We start from the raw sequence: 17012 nt of genomic DNA on the forward strand, positions 1-17012 counted from the left end.
AGCGTACAAACAGTAGTGGATGGGCTCCATGCAGTGGATGGGCTCCTGGGAATGCCTGCCAGGCCACGCTCCGAACTCCCTGGTGCTTGAGAGCTGAGCTCCAGAATGTGAGAGGGGAAAGGATCATGTAACCCTTCTGTTCCCATGATCCTTACTCACTGCCCCTTAATTCTTAGCCTTTGATAATAAACTCGTGATTCTTTTCACTATCAGTCTATCTCAGTGCTGTGATGCTCTCGGGGAGCTGGTCCTGAGTTGAATCAGGCAAGCTGGGGCGCACTCTTCCTTTGGGGACAGCAGGACTGGTATTGCTGTGGGTTTTCAGTGGAGAAGGGGCTGGACGCGACAGGGCAACGTTTCAAATGGCCTCAGGGACTGGGGGGCTCCGATTGTTACCCGGCCTGGGCGGAGAAAGGAGTTCAGCATCCAAGCCCAAGACCTGGCCTCAAGCTCCCGCTCTGCCAAACTCCCTGTGTGACCCTAATCCCACCGCTTCCAGATCTGTGCAATGGGGATGAAACCCACGTCCTTCGGGGGGGGGGGGGGAATCCCATCACCGCCTCCTGCCCATTCACTGCATTCTTTCTCTGCCCCACGCAGGTGCTCGACAACCTCGACAGCCACCTGCGGCGATCGGAATATTTCCGCTTCCTGTGGTTCCCCCACAGCGAGAACGTCAGCATCATCTATCAGGATCATACCAACAAGGTACAGCCCAGCCCACTGCAGCCCTGAGCCTGCCTTCCACCCTGCCCTGGGGTGGGGCGAGGAAGGACACACACACTGGCAGCAATGAGAAACCAGGTCAGGCACCATTTGAGATACAATGCCAGACCCCAGCATCGAGGAAACCACCATGCCAGAGGGCACCAGTTATGCCTCAGGGAGAGCCAGGCTCAGGGCCTTCTGCTGGTCTCCTCTCCCGGGGCTGGGATCTCCTCCCCTTTGACAGACTGAAGAGCGCCCTGCCTGGCCAACGCTTGGGTTGGAGTTTCCCAACATGCTTGAAGAAATGGTGGTGATGAGTCAGTGGCATTCCAAGCCGCTCCCATCGGGGGCGCTGTGCTACCGGGGGTGCCCTCCTATGGGTGAGAGGGGTGACTGAACCTCATGTCACTTCTTGTAACCAAGACCCCATGATGCCTTGCACAAGAGTATGACCTCAGTCTCCAGGCCAGATTTGAGCGGGGGCAGGTCCGTTTTGCCACCCTCATTCCCTAGCGTCCATTTTATGCTCCCTGCCGTCAGTGTGAATGTCCTGGAAAGAGAGGCAAAGGTGGCATGGGCTGCCAGTCTCCTCCTGCCTGGGGAAATCTCTGATCAGAGCCTTCATGTGATACCTTTCAGCCTCCTTCGTCCTCCGCCAACTGGTTTTGGGACTACGCCGCCGGATACTATCTGCTGGAGTTTCTGCTCTGGATCAGGTAGGGATGGATTCTTGTCGCGTTTTGGTATGGCGCCCTGTTGCAGGTATGGCTGTTAAGGAATCCACTTGGGGATATGCTGACACAGCACGCCAGGCCCCTGAGGATTTACGTTTCATTGTTTGTTCCCTGCGTCTACAGAATAAATCCAGTACTAGGAGAAGAGGCAACCAGCTGTTCCACCTGAATTAGGTCAGGGCACCTGATCTGGGGTGGAAGAAACTTGATTTGGAGTCTGGAACTGCCTGAGTGTTAGTCCTGGCTCTGCTGCTGACCTCAGAAGTCAGCACACACATACACTTTTGTGCCTCAGTTTCCCCAGGTGTGCAATGAGGGTAATGGCTGGGTTTGGGACACAGAGGGTTGTGAGGATTAGTTTTTGAAGGTCTAAAGTGTCCTATACATGCTCGGTATTGTTAGAAACTGGTGGCACTGCTCCTTTAAATAGCCAGGAATCCACAATGTTCTGTGTAAGCTAGGGGATTCCAGACGGTCACCCGCTTACTGGCTGGCTGCATGGTGCTGGCTCCTCCTCCTCCTTTCCAGCTGCTCAGTCACTTCTTCATGTGACTCTTTTGCTGTCGGGCTGTTCCAGGATTGGGGTGGGGCCACGGGGAGGGCGAATGGGATCAGGACGTGTCTTACGACGGTGTGTCCTCTGCTACGAGGAGGTTGGAGCCCCACTGGCTGGAGCCAGTCCCCGCCCCGCGAGGAGCCAGCATGATGATGGTCACCCCATCTCAAAAAAGATATACTGGAATTGGAAATGGTTCAGAAAAGGGCCACAAAAATGATTAGGGGTCTGGAACAGCTTCCGTATGAGGAGAGATTAATAAGACTGGGACTTTTCAGTTTGGAAAAAAGACAACTAAGGGGAGATATGATTGAAGTCTATAAAATCATGACTGGAGTAGACAAAGTAGATAAGGAAGTGTTGTTTACTACTTCTCATTACACAAGAACTAGGGGTCACCAAATGAAATGAATAGGCAGCAAGTTTAAAACAAATAAAAGGAAGTATTTCTTCACTCAACGCACAGTCAACCTGTGGAACTCCTTGCCAAAGGATGTTGTGAAGGCCAAGACCATAACAGGGTTCAAAAAAGAACTAGATAAATTCATGGAGGATAGGTCCATCAATGGCTATTAGCCAGGATGGGCAAGGATGGTGTCCCTAGCCTCTGTTTGCCAGAAGCTGGGAATGAACGACGGGGGATGGATCACTTGATGATCACCTGTTCTGTTCATTCCCTCTGAAGCATCTATCATTGGCCACTGTTGAAAGACAGGATACTGGCCTAGACGGACCGTTGGTCTGACCCACTGGGGCCATTCTTATGTTATGTTCTTATGAATTCATGGGAGGGAGGATGGTTGGGACTGGCCGGGCTAGGATGGAAGGTGTAATATGATATCAAATCACCACCAGGCGGTAACAAACTCTCCAGATACCCATTGTCAGAGTAAGGGGGAACTTTCCCTTACTTCCTTTCTACATCTCTACGCATCCATTTCCAGAGGTGCAGAAAGCCCTGGGACTATTGTTAAAAACAAAACCACTCAGCTGTGTGTGTCAGCAACTCCCTACTGCTGAGGGAGATTCTCCCTCAGCTTAGATGTGTAAGAGGCGTTGTGCTTTAGGAGCAGGAGGATCTGAGTTCTATCCCTGCTGTTACCATGAAGTACCAAGTAGCCAGAGTACATCACATGGCAACAGCCACAAACTCCCCAGGTAGCTGCAGCTTCCGCCAGTCCCTGTTGCAAGGAGCTTGAGATCTAAACAGATCAGATGTAAGTGGTCCATACTGGATGTGGAGGTAACTGGCTTATGGCAGAGAAGTGTTCAAAGCCTTCACAGAAGAAGTGAGTTTTTGCTCTGTACATACAGCACCTAACACACTGGGGCCCTGATCCGTGACTAGGGCTCCTAAGTGCTACCATAATACAAATAATTAATAATAATGCTCAGAATCCAGAGGTGCTGAAGGCAGAAAGGGCTACCCCACCTACTCCCAGTCTGAGCCTTGTCACCAAGAGCCCACTGATCAGGCAGGATGAGGGGCGGATGCAGACACAGCCAGGGGACAGTAACTCTTCATCCTTAGCTGAGCGATCTCTGCACAGTCTGCTCCCTAGAGCTGCTGTTCTTTTGAGAGCCGGGCTGCCTCATGAGTGCATCAAGCAGAGTCAAAGAGGGTAAAGTTTACAGTGTGAGGGGAGAGGAGGAACCCAATGGTTCCTGGTCTTGTTGGATGCCCCCAATGAAATCTTTTAGTTTGATTTCTGTGTGAACCTGTGTGGATAACTGTCTGCCGACAGCAGCCACCTCGCGTGAAGGGCACCCACAGAGAATTGTCAGGTGCCTTGAGCGCCTGGATTTTGAGCAGGCTGTCGGCAAAGGCACCATCCGATGTGATTTCACGGGGTCACTGCTGGCTACCTGCCAGCTTTGTGTGTTGGGTGTTTTGGGGGAGTTAGTGCCCAGGAAACAGCTAATTAAGTCCAGGCCCTGAACTACATCTCCCGCCTCTTCCCTGAGCAGAGAAACATGCCACTGGGGTTTGTTCAGCCCTTGTACTGTGGCTGTGCAGGGCCCTTGGAAACCAACTAGTACAGGAGTGGGCAACCTATGGCCCGCTGTCTGGATTCGGCCCACCGGCCATTTTAATCCGACCCTCGAGCTTCCGCTGGGGAGCAGGGTCTGGAGCTTGCCCCGGTCCGGCGCTCCAGATGGGGAGCAGAGTTGGGGGCCGCTCCGCACGGTTCCCGGGAGCAGCGACATGTCATCCCTCTGGCTCCTATGCGGAGGGGCAGCCAGGGGGCCCTCTCTGCACGCTGCCCCCACCCCAAGCACCACCTCCACAGCTCCCATTGGTCAGGAAGCATGGCCAGTAAGAACTGCAGGGGCAGCGCCTGCAGACGGGGCAGCACGCAGCAGAGCCATCTGGCTGTGCCTCCACCTAGGTGCCAGAGGGGGGACATGCTGCTGCTTCTGGGAGCCGCTTGAGGTAAGCGCTGCCCAGAGCCTGCACCCCTGAACCACCCCACCCCTCCCATGCCCCAACCCCCTGCCCCAGCCCTGATCCCCCTCCCACCCTCCGAACCCCTCAATCCCAGCCCAGAACACCCTCCTGCACCCCAAACCCCTGATCCCCAGAGCCCGCACCCCCAGCTGGAGCCCGTACCCCCAGCCCCTCCACACCCCTTCTGCCCCAGCTGGGAGTCCCACTCTCACATCCTGAACTCATTTCTGCCCCACCCTGGAGCCCGCACCCCCAGCCAGAGCCCTCACCCCCTCCCACACCCCAACCCCAATTTCATGAGCATTCATGGCCCGCCATATAATTTCCATACCCAGATGTGGCCCTTGGGCCAAAAGATTTGCCCACCCCTGAAATACTGTGTTATGCTGCCCTCTAGTGGATGAAACCAGCCCTGATTGACACTGCCCAGGTAGCCCCCAAGCTTAGAGCCACATGGCCAGGGAAGGGCTGGGGGCTGAATGGTGGTGGGAGGGCAAGGAGAGGGAATGCAGCGTGTGAGTGTTTGACTGTGGAAACCTGTCTTTGCTTGTTACTTCACATCCACTTAGCCCCTGAGCCAGGCTGCTCCCCACCTGTCTCTTGCTCTGTGTTTGCCCAGCCCAGCGGGCCCTGATCTCAGCTGGGGACTCTGGGGGTCCCTGGCATACAAGCGACAGCTCCTGATGTGAAGGATTTCCTTTGGCTGCATGGGTCCTGTAGGCGTTTCCACTCCCTGGGCCAGAGCCATCCATGTTCCAGCTCCCGTCCAGCTGGTGGAGTTTCACTGGCCTCGAATCGGGCCCATGATCTGGGCTTCCTGAGGGCATATTGCTGAAACTTCCTCCTGCTCACACAGGTCCAGACTGATAGATGTGTAAGGCCAGAGGGGAGCAGTACGCTGAGTAGTCTGATCTCCTTAGAGCACAGGCCATCACATCTCATCCAGCAATTCCTGCATCAGGCCCAGAGCTTCTGGATGAGCTAGAGCAGATCTGTTAGAAAGAGACACCCAGGCCTGAGTTACAGACTCTGCATGATGGAGAATCCACCATGTCCCTAGGTGAGCTGCCCCAGTGATGAATTACCCTTGCAGTTAATCCTGTGCATCCTATTTCTAGCCTGACTTTATCTCGCTTCAACTCCCAGCTGCTCTGCCTTGATCTACCTTTGGCTAGATTAAAGAGCCTACTCTCTGAAATCTCCTCCTCTGTAGGTACTAGGAGGTTTAGGAACCCTCTAGGGCACTGTCACTGCAGCCTCCAGACTGTACAGCCTCGGCGCAGGGGGCTGATCTCCAGGACCTCACGAGGGCCCTTCCAGCCCGACATTGCTCTGATTCTAAGGGGGGTGGCATGTCCGAGCGAGCTTTGGCCCCTTTGGCTCCCAGCAGTGCTCTGAGGCTGACATCTCTGCTGGGGTGCAAGGCCAGAAAAGGGGGCGCCGCATCTCAAACTTGGGGTGTGAGGGCAATGACTGAACAGTGCACTAGAGGCAGCTCAACCCAAGTACCCTCCTTCCTGCCACCCCAACTGGCCTGCAGGGCCCCTTGGCCTTGCAGACTCTGAGACAGCCCTGGCCTCCTTCTGTCTCCTAAAGGGGACCTAATGGCCTGTGATCACCCCTTCCCCTCCTAACGACCTCAGGGGGCAGCTGGTCGAGTGGTGCCACCCTTTGGGAACTACTGAGGGGCTGGCTTGGCTGTCAGATCCACCCACCCCTTTGGGGAGCCCTGGCCCCTTGTCAGAGGCAGACCTGAGATGTGCTCTCCATGGTTCTGCCCCGGCCCTGATCTCTCTGTCTCCCCTGCAGCACGTTCCTGCCCGTCCTGGTGTGTTGGATCAATCGCTTCTTCTTCTGGCTCCTCTTCACGGGCAAGGTGGAGCACGTCAACCTCAGCTACAAGATCTTCAACTACGAGTGCCGCTTCAGACAGCACGTCCAGGACTGGGCTATCCCCATGTAAGCGGCTCTGCGGAACCCCCCCACCACACCCAGACCGTGCAAGGGGCTGTACGGGAACTGCTGGCTGTGCAATGCAACTCTGCACCCCTTCATGGCCCAGTCCTGCGTGCGTACGCTAGCGGGAGGGGAGAGATTGCACGGTGCCTCTTTTCTTCCTACTTCCCAGTCACGCTGAGGCAGGAGCCAGGCTCAGGAAAGCTCCTTCCAATGACTCATCTGCTCAGCGACTGTTGGATGCCCCCAGAACACACGGACGTCCAGGCTGGGGGTTTGCGAGACGGCCAGGCTCTGGGGTAATCAGCAATCCCTTGTAGGATGGCTGGGCCCAGGCCAGGGCTTACGGGGCCCCACTGTGCTGTGATGCTGGCAGCAGAGACCTGAGAGAAACACAGGGTCTGTCTGTATCCAGCTGCCTCACTAACGAATCCCTGTTCTAGCCATTACAGCGCAGCTTGTGTCTCCTCAACCCGGGACCAGGGCATGCTTGGAGCACTGCTGTAGGTCACATGACTGCCCTAGCCAGTTAGATTAATTGGCATGTCCAAGGATGTATAAAGGAAGCCTCCCCCTTCCCCCACCTGCCCCCGCAATGACTGAGCAAGTTGCTAGCCCAGCACAGCTTAGGGGTATGTGGGGGCAGGGCTGAGAGAGCCTTGAACTACTGAAGACTTGAAGCGGCAAAGAGTCCTGTGGCTTCGTGTAGACTAACAGATGTACTGGAGCATAAGGTTTCGGGAAAGCTCCCGCTCCGATACGTCTGTTAGTCTGTAAGGTGCCACAGGACTCCTTGCCGCTTTTACAGATCCAGACTAACACGGCTATCCCCCTGACACTTGAAGACCTGAAGAGACCCACAGAATTTAGATCCAGATCCTAACTCCCTGTGGCCTAACTCCCACTGAGGTCAGGTACCTAATACCCTTGGAGGGTTACTCCTCGAAGCGGGTTACTGCTTTCACACTCTGGTTTTGTTCCATTTTTTGGGACCAATCAGCAGATTCCCACCCCACGTGGGTAACCCAGCCACCAGTGCACTAGGACCCAAACTGGTTCCTCCATTTGCATGTTCCTCTCAAATAGACACAGAAGGGTGAATTCGTCGCCTCTTGAGAGCACACCGGGCATGAAGCGCTGAAATGCAGGGCCCAGCCGCTGGGGTTAAACCCTGGGTGCGTGTGTATGTGGGGGGAATCTCTCCAAACACATGCACAGAAAACTCAGAGCGGCATCGCTTCCCTGTTAGCCTGAGGGGCCGTCCTGCAGGGACCAGCTCTGCTGGTGGCGAGAGGCTGGAAGGTGGTTCTGGTCCCGGCTTAGCTCTAATAACGACTCCGTAAGCTAAATTGATAACGACTCCGTAAATTAATCACTCACAAAAGGGAGGGATTTTAATGCCAGCTAGAGCCAAGTGCGATGCAGGCAGCTATGAAAGCTTCCCCCCCTCTGCTCTGCCAGCGTGCCGCAGCCCCCCTGCTATTCCAACCAGGGGCACCCTCCCCAAGAGCTCTGCTGATCCCCTCAGTCCCGACCCGCGACCCCTGCCCTTGCAGCGCCAGGGGCAGAGGTGGTCAGGCTCTGAACTCGCCCCGCTGTGGGACGGGTGGTTTGAGGCACAGCAGCGAGATGACGGCTCCAGTGCTCACGTGCGCTCTGGGGGCCGTTTGCACCTGGGCAGTGAGAAGACGAAGGAGGCGCTGCTGGAGCTGAAGGCCGGGCTGGAGAACAACCCCAAAGTGGTGGCCCACTACCCAGTGGAGGTGCGCTTTGCTCGGGGGGACGACATCTTGCTGAGTCCCTGTTTCCAGAGAGACAGCTGCTATATGAACATCATCATGTACAGGTAAAGCGAGGGCTGGGCCGGGAAGAACGGGCTCCGGCCAGCTCCGGCTCTGGCAGGGCCGGGGGCCGAGAGGACGGGGGCTGCAGCACAAGGCAGAGTTAACGTGGACATTGGAAGCTGGTGTTACCAGACGTCGACGGCTCGGCCGATCCGGATCTCGCTGCTCGTGCTCCGCTAGGAGTTGGTGGGCCGGTGACCCCAGAGTTTCCTTCCTCTGCTGCCCAGGGGCAGAAAAACTGTCCACTCGCTTGAGAGTCCTGACTTATGTTCCCAGCTCCATGGCTATGGGACCATGGGCCAGTCAAGTCGCCTCCCTGTGCCTTAGTTTCCCCACATGTCGCACGGGGATTACAATACGGGCTGGGTCATGGAGATTTTAACTGTTGAGTTTATTATTTACTCCCAGCTGGTTGGTTTGATCATGGACAACCAGATTAAAAGAGCTGTTGGGTCCTGTCCCACTGGGAATTCTTATTGTTACTTAATTGTTCGTATTGTGGGGATGTCTACGGGCGCTGGAGGTCTGTGTTTGTCCAGCACAATGGGGTCCTGGTCCACAACACCCCAGGACCCCATTGTGCTGGACAAACACAGACCCGAAAATGTTACCCAGCCTGTTCTCCGGGGCTCTGTCCTGACCGATGTTAAATGTCCCAAGCGATGGGTCTTTCCCGCGGGACAGTGCACGGCAGAGATCCATCTCCCCCACGAGAAGGTGTTCCTGACATTCACCCCCGGTGCCCTTGGCTCAGTTTTAATCCGGTCCTGGAGACAGAGCGCGTCTTTGTCCCATCTAGTCTGAGCCGGAGCAGAGTCTACCGCAGGCCCTACCCAGCTGGGGTTCGTCCTTGAACTCATGTGCCAGCAGCTGCTACCTCCAGCGCTGACGGTGCCAGGTTCACACCCCACCGCTGGCCCGAGTCGGGCTGGCTACAGAAGCAGCACCCAGCCCAGGGGCTCAAACTCCCGTGGGTCCCATGAGCATCCCCCAGGGGGGGAAAGCCACAACCTCTGTGAAGGAGAGGGTAGCTCTGTCTCCCTCAAGTGGCCCATCCGTGTAAGAGGTGAATGAGTTTGTCGTCATGTACCCCCTTTGTCGTCATGTACCCCCTTTGTCGTCTTAATGCCAAAGAAGCCCTCTGTGAAGGGGGACGGAGGCAGCTGCTAGCCACTGACTCTGCCCTGTGCCCTCAGGCCCTACGGGAAGGACGTGCCCCGGCTGGACTATTGGCTGGCCTACGAGAGCATCATGAAGAAGGCTGGGGGGCGACCGCACTGGGCAAAGGTACTGATGCAGCCTGGCCCGTGGGCTCAGGGAGGAATCAGAGCCCTGGTCTTTGAGCCCAGCCCTTGCTCTTTAACCCCGTGAACTAGACAGGCCTGACCCACACTCCAGGTTCTGAGGGTAACGAGGAGGGTGGCTGCTGTGGGTGGAAAGGTGCAGTGGGGCCTGCCTGGATGCTCACTGAGGCAGAGACCTGATCTGGCTCATCTGGGAACCCCCCGGCCTGTCCTCTCTGACGTGCCCCATTTCCACTGCTGCGGGTTCCCAGCCATATACAGGACAGTGGGGCTAGGGGCCAGGCAGGGGTGGGGGTGGCATGAATCAGTCATTGTCCCCCTGGGGTAAGGGAAAGGCCTCAGTAGATTCAAGGAGGGGCAGGCGGTAGGTGAGGGTCTTCCTAGGGCAGGGGGCGAAGGAGAGATGGGGGAAGGGGTGGCTTGGCTTAGCTTTCAGTCTGGACTCATGAGGGCAAGCGTGGCCTTTAGAATCTCATGGATGAGCAAAGTGGTCCCTTTAGGGTATGTCTACACTACGGAATAAGGTCGAATTTATAGAAGTCGGTTTTTTAGAAATCGGTTTTATATATTCGAGTGTGTGTGTCCCCACAGAAAATGCTCTAAGTGCATTAAGTGCATTAACTCGGCGGAGCGCTTCCACAGTACCGAGGCAAGCGTCGACTTCCGGAGCGTTGCACTGTGGGTAGCTATCCCACAGTTCCCGCAGTCTCCGCTGCCCATTGGAATTCTGGGTTGAGATCCCAATGCCTGATGGGGCTAAAACATTGTCGCGGGTGGTTCTGGGTACATATCGTCAGGCCCCCGTTCCCTCCCTCCCTCTGTGAAAGCAAGGGCAGACAATCATTTCGCGCCTTTTTTCCTGAGTTACCTGTGCAGACGCCATACCACTGCAAGCATGGAGCCTGCTCAGGTAACCGTCACCCTATGTCTCCTGGGTGCTGGCAGACGCGGTACGGCATTGCTACACAGTAGCAGCAACCCCTTGCCTTGTGGCAGCAGACGGTACAGTACGACTGGTAGCCGTCATCGTCATGTCCGAGGTGCTCCTGGCCACGTCGGCTGGGAGCGCCTGGGCAGACATGGGCGCAGGGACTAAATTTGGAGTGACTTGACCAGGTCATTCTCTTTAGTCCTGCAGTCAGTCCTATTGAACCGTCTTATGGTGAGCGGGCAGGCGATACGGACTGCTAGCAAGAGATGCTAGCAAGGCAGGCAAGAGATGAGGATGGCTAGCAGTCGTACTGTGCCATCTTCTGCCGAGCAGCCATGAGATGTGGATGGCATGCAGTCCTTCTGCACCGTCTGCTGCCAGCCAAAGATGTAAAAGATAGATGGAGTGGGTCAAAACAAGAAATAGACCAGATTTGTTTTGTACTCATTTGCCTCCTCCCCTGTCTAGGGGACTCATTCCTCTAGGTCACACTGCAGTCACTCACAGAGAAGGTGCAGCGAGGTAAATCTAGCCATGTATCAATCAGAGGCCAGGCTAACCTCCTTGTTCCAATAAGAACGATAACTTAGGTGCACCATTTCTTATTGGAACCCTCCGTGAAGTCCTGCCTGAAATACTCCTTGATGTACAGGCACCCCCTTTGTTGATTTTAGCTCCCTGAAGCCAACCCTGTAAGCCGTGTCCTCAGTCGCCCCTCCCTCCGTCAGAGCAACGGCAGACAATCGTTCCGCGCCTTTTTTCTGTGCAGACGCCATACCAAGGCAAGCATGGAGGCCGCTCAGCTCACTTTGGCAATTAGGAGCACATTAAACACCACACGCATTATCCAGCAGTATATGCAGCACCAGAACCTGGCAAAGCGATACCAGGCGAGGAGGCGACGTCAGCACGGTCACGTGAGTGATCAGGACATGGACACAGATTTCTCTGAAAGCATGGGCCCTGCCAATGCATGCATCATGGTGCTAATGGGGCAGGATCATGCTGTGGAACGCCGATTCTGGGCTCGGGAAACAAGCACAGACTGGTGGGACCGCATAGTGTTGCAGGTCTGGGATGATTCCCAGTGGCTGCGAAACTTTCGCATGCGTAAGGGCACTTTCATGGAACTTTGTGACTTGCTTTCCCCTGCCCTGAGGCGCATGAATACCAAGATGAGAGCAGCCCTCACAGTTGAGAAGCGAGTGGCGATAGCCCTGTGGAAGCTTGCAACGCCAGACAGCTACCGGTCAGTTGGGAATCAATTTGGAGTGGGCAAATCTACTGTGGGGGCTGCTGTGATGCAAGTAGCCCACGCAATCAAAGATCTGCTGATATCAAGGGTAGTGACCCTGGGAAATGTGCAGGTCATAGTGGATGGCTTTGCTGCAATGGGATTCCCTAACTGTGGTGAGGCCATAGATGGAATCCATATCCCTATCTTGGCACCGGAGCACCAAGCCGCCGAGTACATAAACCGCAAGGGGTACTTTTCGATAGTGCTGCAAGCTCTGGTGGATCACAAGGGACGTTTCACCAACATCAACGTGGGATGGCCGGGAAAGGTGCATGATGCTCGCATCTTCACGAACTCTGGTCTGTTTCAAAAGCTGCAGGAAGGGACTTTATTCCCAGAACAGAAAATAACTGTTGGGGATGTTGAAATGCCTATATGTATCCTTGGGGACCCAGCCTACCCCTTAATGCCATGGCTCATGAAGCCGTACACAGGCAGCCTGGACAGTAGTCAGGAGCTGTTCAACTACAGGCTGAGCAAGTGCAGAATGGTGGTAGAATGTGCATTTGGACGTTTAAAGGCGCGCTGGCGCAGTTTACTGACTCGCTTAGACCTCAGCGAAACCAGTATTCCCACTGTTATTACTGCTTGCTGTGTGCTCCACAATATCTGTGAGAGTAAGGGGGAGACGTTTATGGCGGGGTGGGAGGTTGAGGCAAATCGCCTGGCTGCTGGTTACGCGCAGCCAGACACCAGGGCGGTTAGAAGAGCACAGGAGGGTGCGGTACACATCAGAGAAGCTTTGAAAACCAGTTTCATGACTGGCCAGGCTACGGTGTGAAAGTTCTGTTTGTTTCTCCTTGATGAAACCCCCCGCCCCTTGGTTCACTCTATTTCCCTGTAAGCTAACCACCCGCCCCTCCTCCCTTCAATCACCGCTTGCAGAGGCAATAAAGTCATTGTTGCTTCACATTCATGCATTCTTTATTCATTCATCACACAAATAGGGGGATGACTACCACGGTAGCCCAGGAGGGGTGGTGGAGAAGGGAAGGAAAATGCCACACAGCACTTTAAAAGTTTACAACTTTAAAATTTATTGAATGACAGCCTTCTTTTTTTGGGCAGTCCTCTGTGGTGGAGTGGCTGGTTGGCCGGAGGCCCCCCCACCGCGTTCTTGGGCGTCTGGGTGTGGAGACTATGGAACTTGGGGAGGAGGGCGGTTGGTTACAGAGGGGCTGCAGTGGCAGTCTGTGCTCCAGCTGCCTTTGCTGCAGCTCAACCATACACTGGAGCATACTGGTTTGGTCCTGCAGCAGCCTCAGCATTGAATCCTGCCTCCTCTCATCACGCTGCTGCCACATTTGAGCTTCAGCCCTGTCTTCAGCCCGCCACTTACTCTCTTCAGCCCGCCACCTCTCGTCCCGGTCATTTTGTGCTTTCCTGCACTCTGACATTATTTGCCTCCACGCATTCGTCTGTGCTCTGTCAGTGTGGGAGGACAGCATGAGCTCGGAGAACATTTCATCGCGAGTGCGTTTTTTTTTCTTTCTAAGCTTCACTAGCCTCTGGGAAGGAGAAGATCCTGTGATCATTGAAACACATGCAGCTGGTGGAGAAAAAAAAAGGGACAGCGGTATTTAAAAAGACACATTTTATAAAACAGTGGCTACACTCTTTCAGGGTAAACCTTGCTGTTAACATTACATACATAGCACATGTGCTTTCGTTACAAGGTCGCATTTTGCCTCCTCCCATCGCGTGACTACCCCCTCAACCTTCCCCCCTCCCTGTGGCTAACAGCGGGGAACATTTCTGTTTAGCCACAGGCAAACAGCCCAGCAGGAATGGGCTCCTCTGAGTGTCCCCTGAAGAAAACCACTCTATTTCAACCAGGTGACCATGAATTAGATCTCACTCTCCTGAGGATAACACAGAGAGATAAAGAACAGATTTTGGTTGAATGCCAGCAAACATACACTGCAATGCTTTGTTCTACAATGATTCCCGAGTACGTGTTACTGGCCTGGAGTGGTAAAGTGTCCTACCATGAAGGACGCAATAAGGCTGCCCTCCCCAGAAACCTTTTGCAAAGGCTTTAGGACGACATCTAGGAGAACCGCAAATGCCAGGGCAAAGTAATCCTTTCACATGCTTGCTTTTAAACCATGTATAGTATTTTAAAAGGTACACTCACCAGAGGTCCCTTCTCCTCCTGCTGGGTCCAGGAGGCAGCCTTGAGTGGGTTCGGGGGGTACTGGCTCCAGGTCTAGGGTGAGAAACAGTTCCTGGCTGTCGGGAAAACCGGTTTCTCCGCTTGCTTGCTGTGAGCTATCTACAACCTCCTCCTCCTCCTCCTCATCATCATCATCTTCTTCGTCCCCAAAACCTGCTTCCGTATTGCCTCCATCTCCATTGAAGGAGTCAAACAACACGGCTGGGGTAGTGGTGGCTGAACCCCCTAAAATGGCATGCAGCTCATCATAGAAGTGGCATGTTTGGGGCTCTGACCCAGAGCGGCTGTTCGCCTCTCTGGTTTTCTGGTAGGCTTGCCTCAGCTCCTTCAGTTTCACACGGCACTGCTTCGGGTCCCTGTTATGGCCTCTGTCCTTCATGCCCTGGGAGTTTTTCACAAAGGTTTTGGCATTTCGAAAACTGGAACGGAGTTCTGATCGCACGGATTCCTCTCCCCAAACAGCGATCAGATCCCGTACCTCCCGTTCGGTCCATGCTGGAGCTCTTTTGCGATTCTGGGACTCCATCATGGTCACCTGTGCTGATGAGCTCTGCATGGCCACCTGCAGCTTGCCACGCTGGCCAAACAGGAAATGAGATTCAAAAGTTCGCGGTTCTTTTCCTGTCTACCTGGCCAGTGCATCTGAGTTGAGAGTGCTGTCCAGAGCGGTCATAATGGAGCACTCTGGGATAGCTCCCGGAGGCCAATACCATCGAATTGTGTCCACAGTACCCCAAATTCGAGCCGGCAACCTCGATTTAAGCGCTAATCCACTTGTCAGGGGTGGAGTAAGGAAATCGATTTTAAAAGCCCTTTAAGTCGAAATAAAGGGCTTCATTGTGTGGACGGGTGCAGGTTTACATCGATTTAATGCTGCTAAATTCGACCTAAAGTCCTAGTGTAGACCAGGGCTTAGACATAGAGGGTCTGTCTACACTGCACACGGAACCCAGGCTCTGGTTCAGGTTTGAGACCAAGTCCCTCTTCCGTCCACACACCAATCACTCTGAGTCAGGTCAGCAAGTACTCAGAGCCTGGGCCCTAGGACCCTGCCAGGGGGTGGGTCAGAGCCCAGGCCCTGCTGTGAATCAGGTCCAACCCCTGGCATTGTGCAGTGTGGACCCAGGTCAAGCTGTGGACCTGAGTCAGAAGGTCTGTGTTGTGCAGTGTGGACGCACTAGCATGACTGGAAGACCCGGGCCCAGCAATTGTAAGCCCGGGTTTACCATGCAGTGTGGACGCTCAAGGCTGGGCTTGGAAATAAGCCACAGACCTGGGTTTACAAAGCAAGGGAGATGTCCCTAAAGGTGTCGGAGGCAGGGGGATTTCAGGGCAGGTTTCACTGTATGTTTTAGCTCCTACCACCCCTGGACTTCGCAGACCTTCCATCTGTAACAACCATACCACCCTGTGCTGCTCCTCTCCAGATGGAGCCAGCTAGTCCCGCTCTGATTGTAAATCCTCTGGGGTCGGGACTCTGTTGCTGTGTTTGGCCCTGGGTTGTGTACGCGCCTGTAGATCTCTCCAGAGGAGCGGGCGGAGAGCTCATGTCTGCTGTTGTTGTTGCTCAGTGTTTGTGGGCAGGGGTTGTGTGACACAGTCACTCTCTTGTAGGCTCACACCTGTACCCGGAAGGACTTTCAGAAGATGTATCCCGGCTTCCAGAAGTTCTGCACCATCCGGGAGGAGTTGGATCCCACCGGCATGTTCCTGAACGCGTACCTGGAGAAGGTGTTTTATTAAGGGAGGACGGGACGCTGGAGAAGAGAAATGAATCTTGCCAGCCCATCTCCCATGCTCTGTCCTTTAGAAATGCTCCTTGTGAGACTTGCTCCTTCCATGATGTCCCCCCAGATTAGAACCTAACCATTATCTCTCTGGGCTTCCAGCATGTCCCATCTCCATCTCTTAGGCTGGAAGCTCTTGAGTCAGGGACTGTCCACATTTAGTGTCCTGTACAGCTCCGAACACATTGTCAGAGAGAACACATCAATAAAGAACCAGCAGTGAATGGAAACAGTCTGTAGGCTCTGTGCTGTTGGATCATGTGCTGATCAAGGGGCCTTTGCCCAGGTACCACTCCTGGAGAAAGTGCTGGTCAGGGCGTTATCTTCATGCCAGGAGTTCTGTGGATTCTGACCCAGGTTTGAAAGGAGGCAGATTTAGCTCCATTAGACAGATGGCTGGTTCTGGTATCTCAGAGCCTGGCTTCCCCAGAGTCCAGGGTGTTTGGATCCAGGCCCATCTCTCATGACAAGGTCACAGGTTCAAGCGCCAGGCGAAAAGGGCCAGTGCTGGGGAGAGCGAGTGTGACAGTGCGTTGAAGCACAGGACCCGGAGATCTAGGTTCAGTTCCCAGCTTTGGCACAGACAGTCTGTGTGACTTTAGGCAAGTGGCTTCATCTATCTGTTCCCTAGCTGCAAAATTCCTTCCCCACCTCTCCAAGGGGCTGGGAGGCGGAGAGCACGATGGGCTGCGTAGCAAGTACAAAGCTGAGGTGTTGGGAGATGCAGAGTCTTAAGCATGGGGGGGAAGTGATGCATACACATTTTTTCCCTGCATGCTATGGCAGGGATTCCTGTACATCCTAGGGCTCTGCCACCGATCTGTGAGCCTCTCACCGTTCTACGAGTGCAGCTTTCTTACAGTAAACGGGCACGGGGCACCCAAAGCTGGCAGCGGCTGTTGCATAGCAATTTAAACCACAAGCCGTAAGATAGCTTATTGATATTGTAATAAACTGCTGTGTGTGTACGGGTTATTACTGCCCTGTGCTGGATGGATTAAGAACTGCCATACTGTGTGCCACAGGCCCTATAGTGTAAACATTTAAGGGTGATTCTCCTTCAGAGCAGACTTGTCTAGTCTCTTAGAGAAGGAGGAGTTGAAATGTCAGTGTGCAATTCTGAGTGTCTGTGCGGTGCAGCATGGTGACAGTCCTGAAGTCCAGGCTAGCAGTGGATTTGTTACAAGGGCTATTTTCCCCCTGCCAGATGTAAAAGGTAATTGGGAAGGTGCTGTGCATGAAAACAAGATGAGAGCCCAACCAAGTTATG

The 17012-nt window shown here is 54.4% G+C and overlaps 1 protein-coding gene across 1 annotated transcript in view; it reads left to right on the forward strand.

Moving 5' to 3' along the window:
- Nucleotides 1-15972, forward strand: part of LOC125634749 (L-gulonolactone oxidase) — a 46263-nt gene extending 30291 nt beyond the window's left edge. The window contains exons 7-12 of the mRNA XM_048845881.2: nucleotides 601-708; nucleotides 1348-1424; nucleotides 6257-6406; nucleotides 8085-8249; nucleotides 9444-9534; nucleotides 15570-15972. Of these exons, the coding sequence (XP_048701838.1) occupies nucleotides 601-708; nucleotides 1348-1424; nucleotides 6257-6406; nucleotides 8085-8249; nucleotides 9444-9534; nucleotides 15570-15698 (720 nt within the window). The 3' untranslated portion in view covers nucleotides 15699-15972. The remainder of the gene's footprint in view (nucleotides 1-600; nucleotides 709-1347; nucleotides 1425-6256; nucleotides 6407-8084; nucleotides 8250-9443; nucleotides 9535-15569) is intronic.
- Nucleotides 15973-17012: the final 1040 nt, after the last annotated feature.

This window comes from Caretta caretta, chromosome 3 (assembly GCF_965140235.1).
Source record: "Caretta caretta isolate rCarCar2 chromosome 3, rCarCar1.hap1, whole genome shotgun sequence".
Classification (NCBI taxonomy): domain Eukaryota; kingdom Metazoa; phylum Chordata; order Testudines; family Cheloniidae; genus Caretta; species Caretta caretta.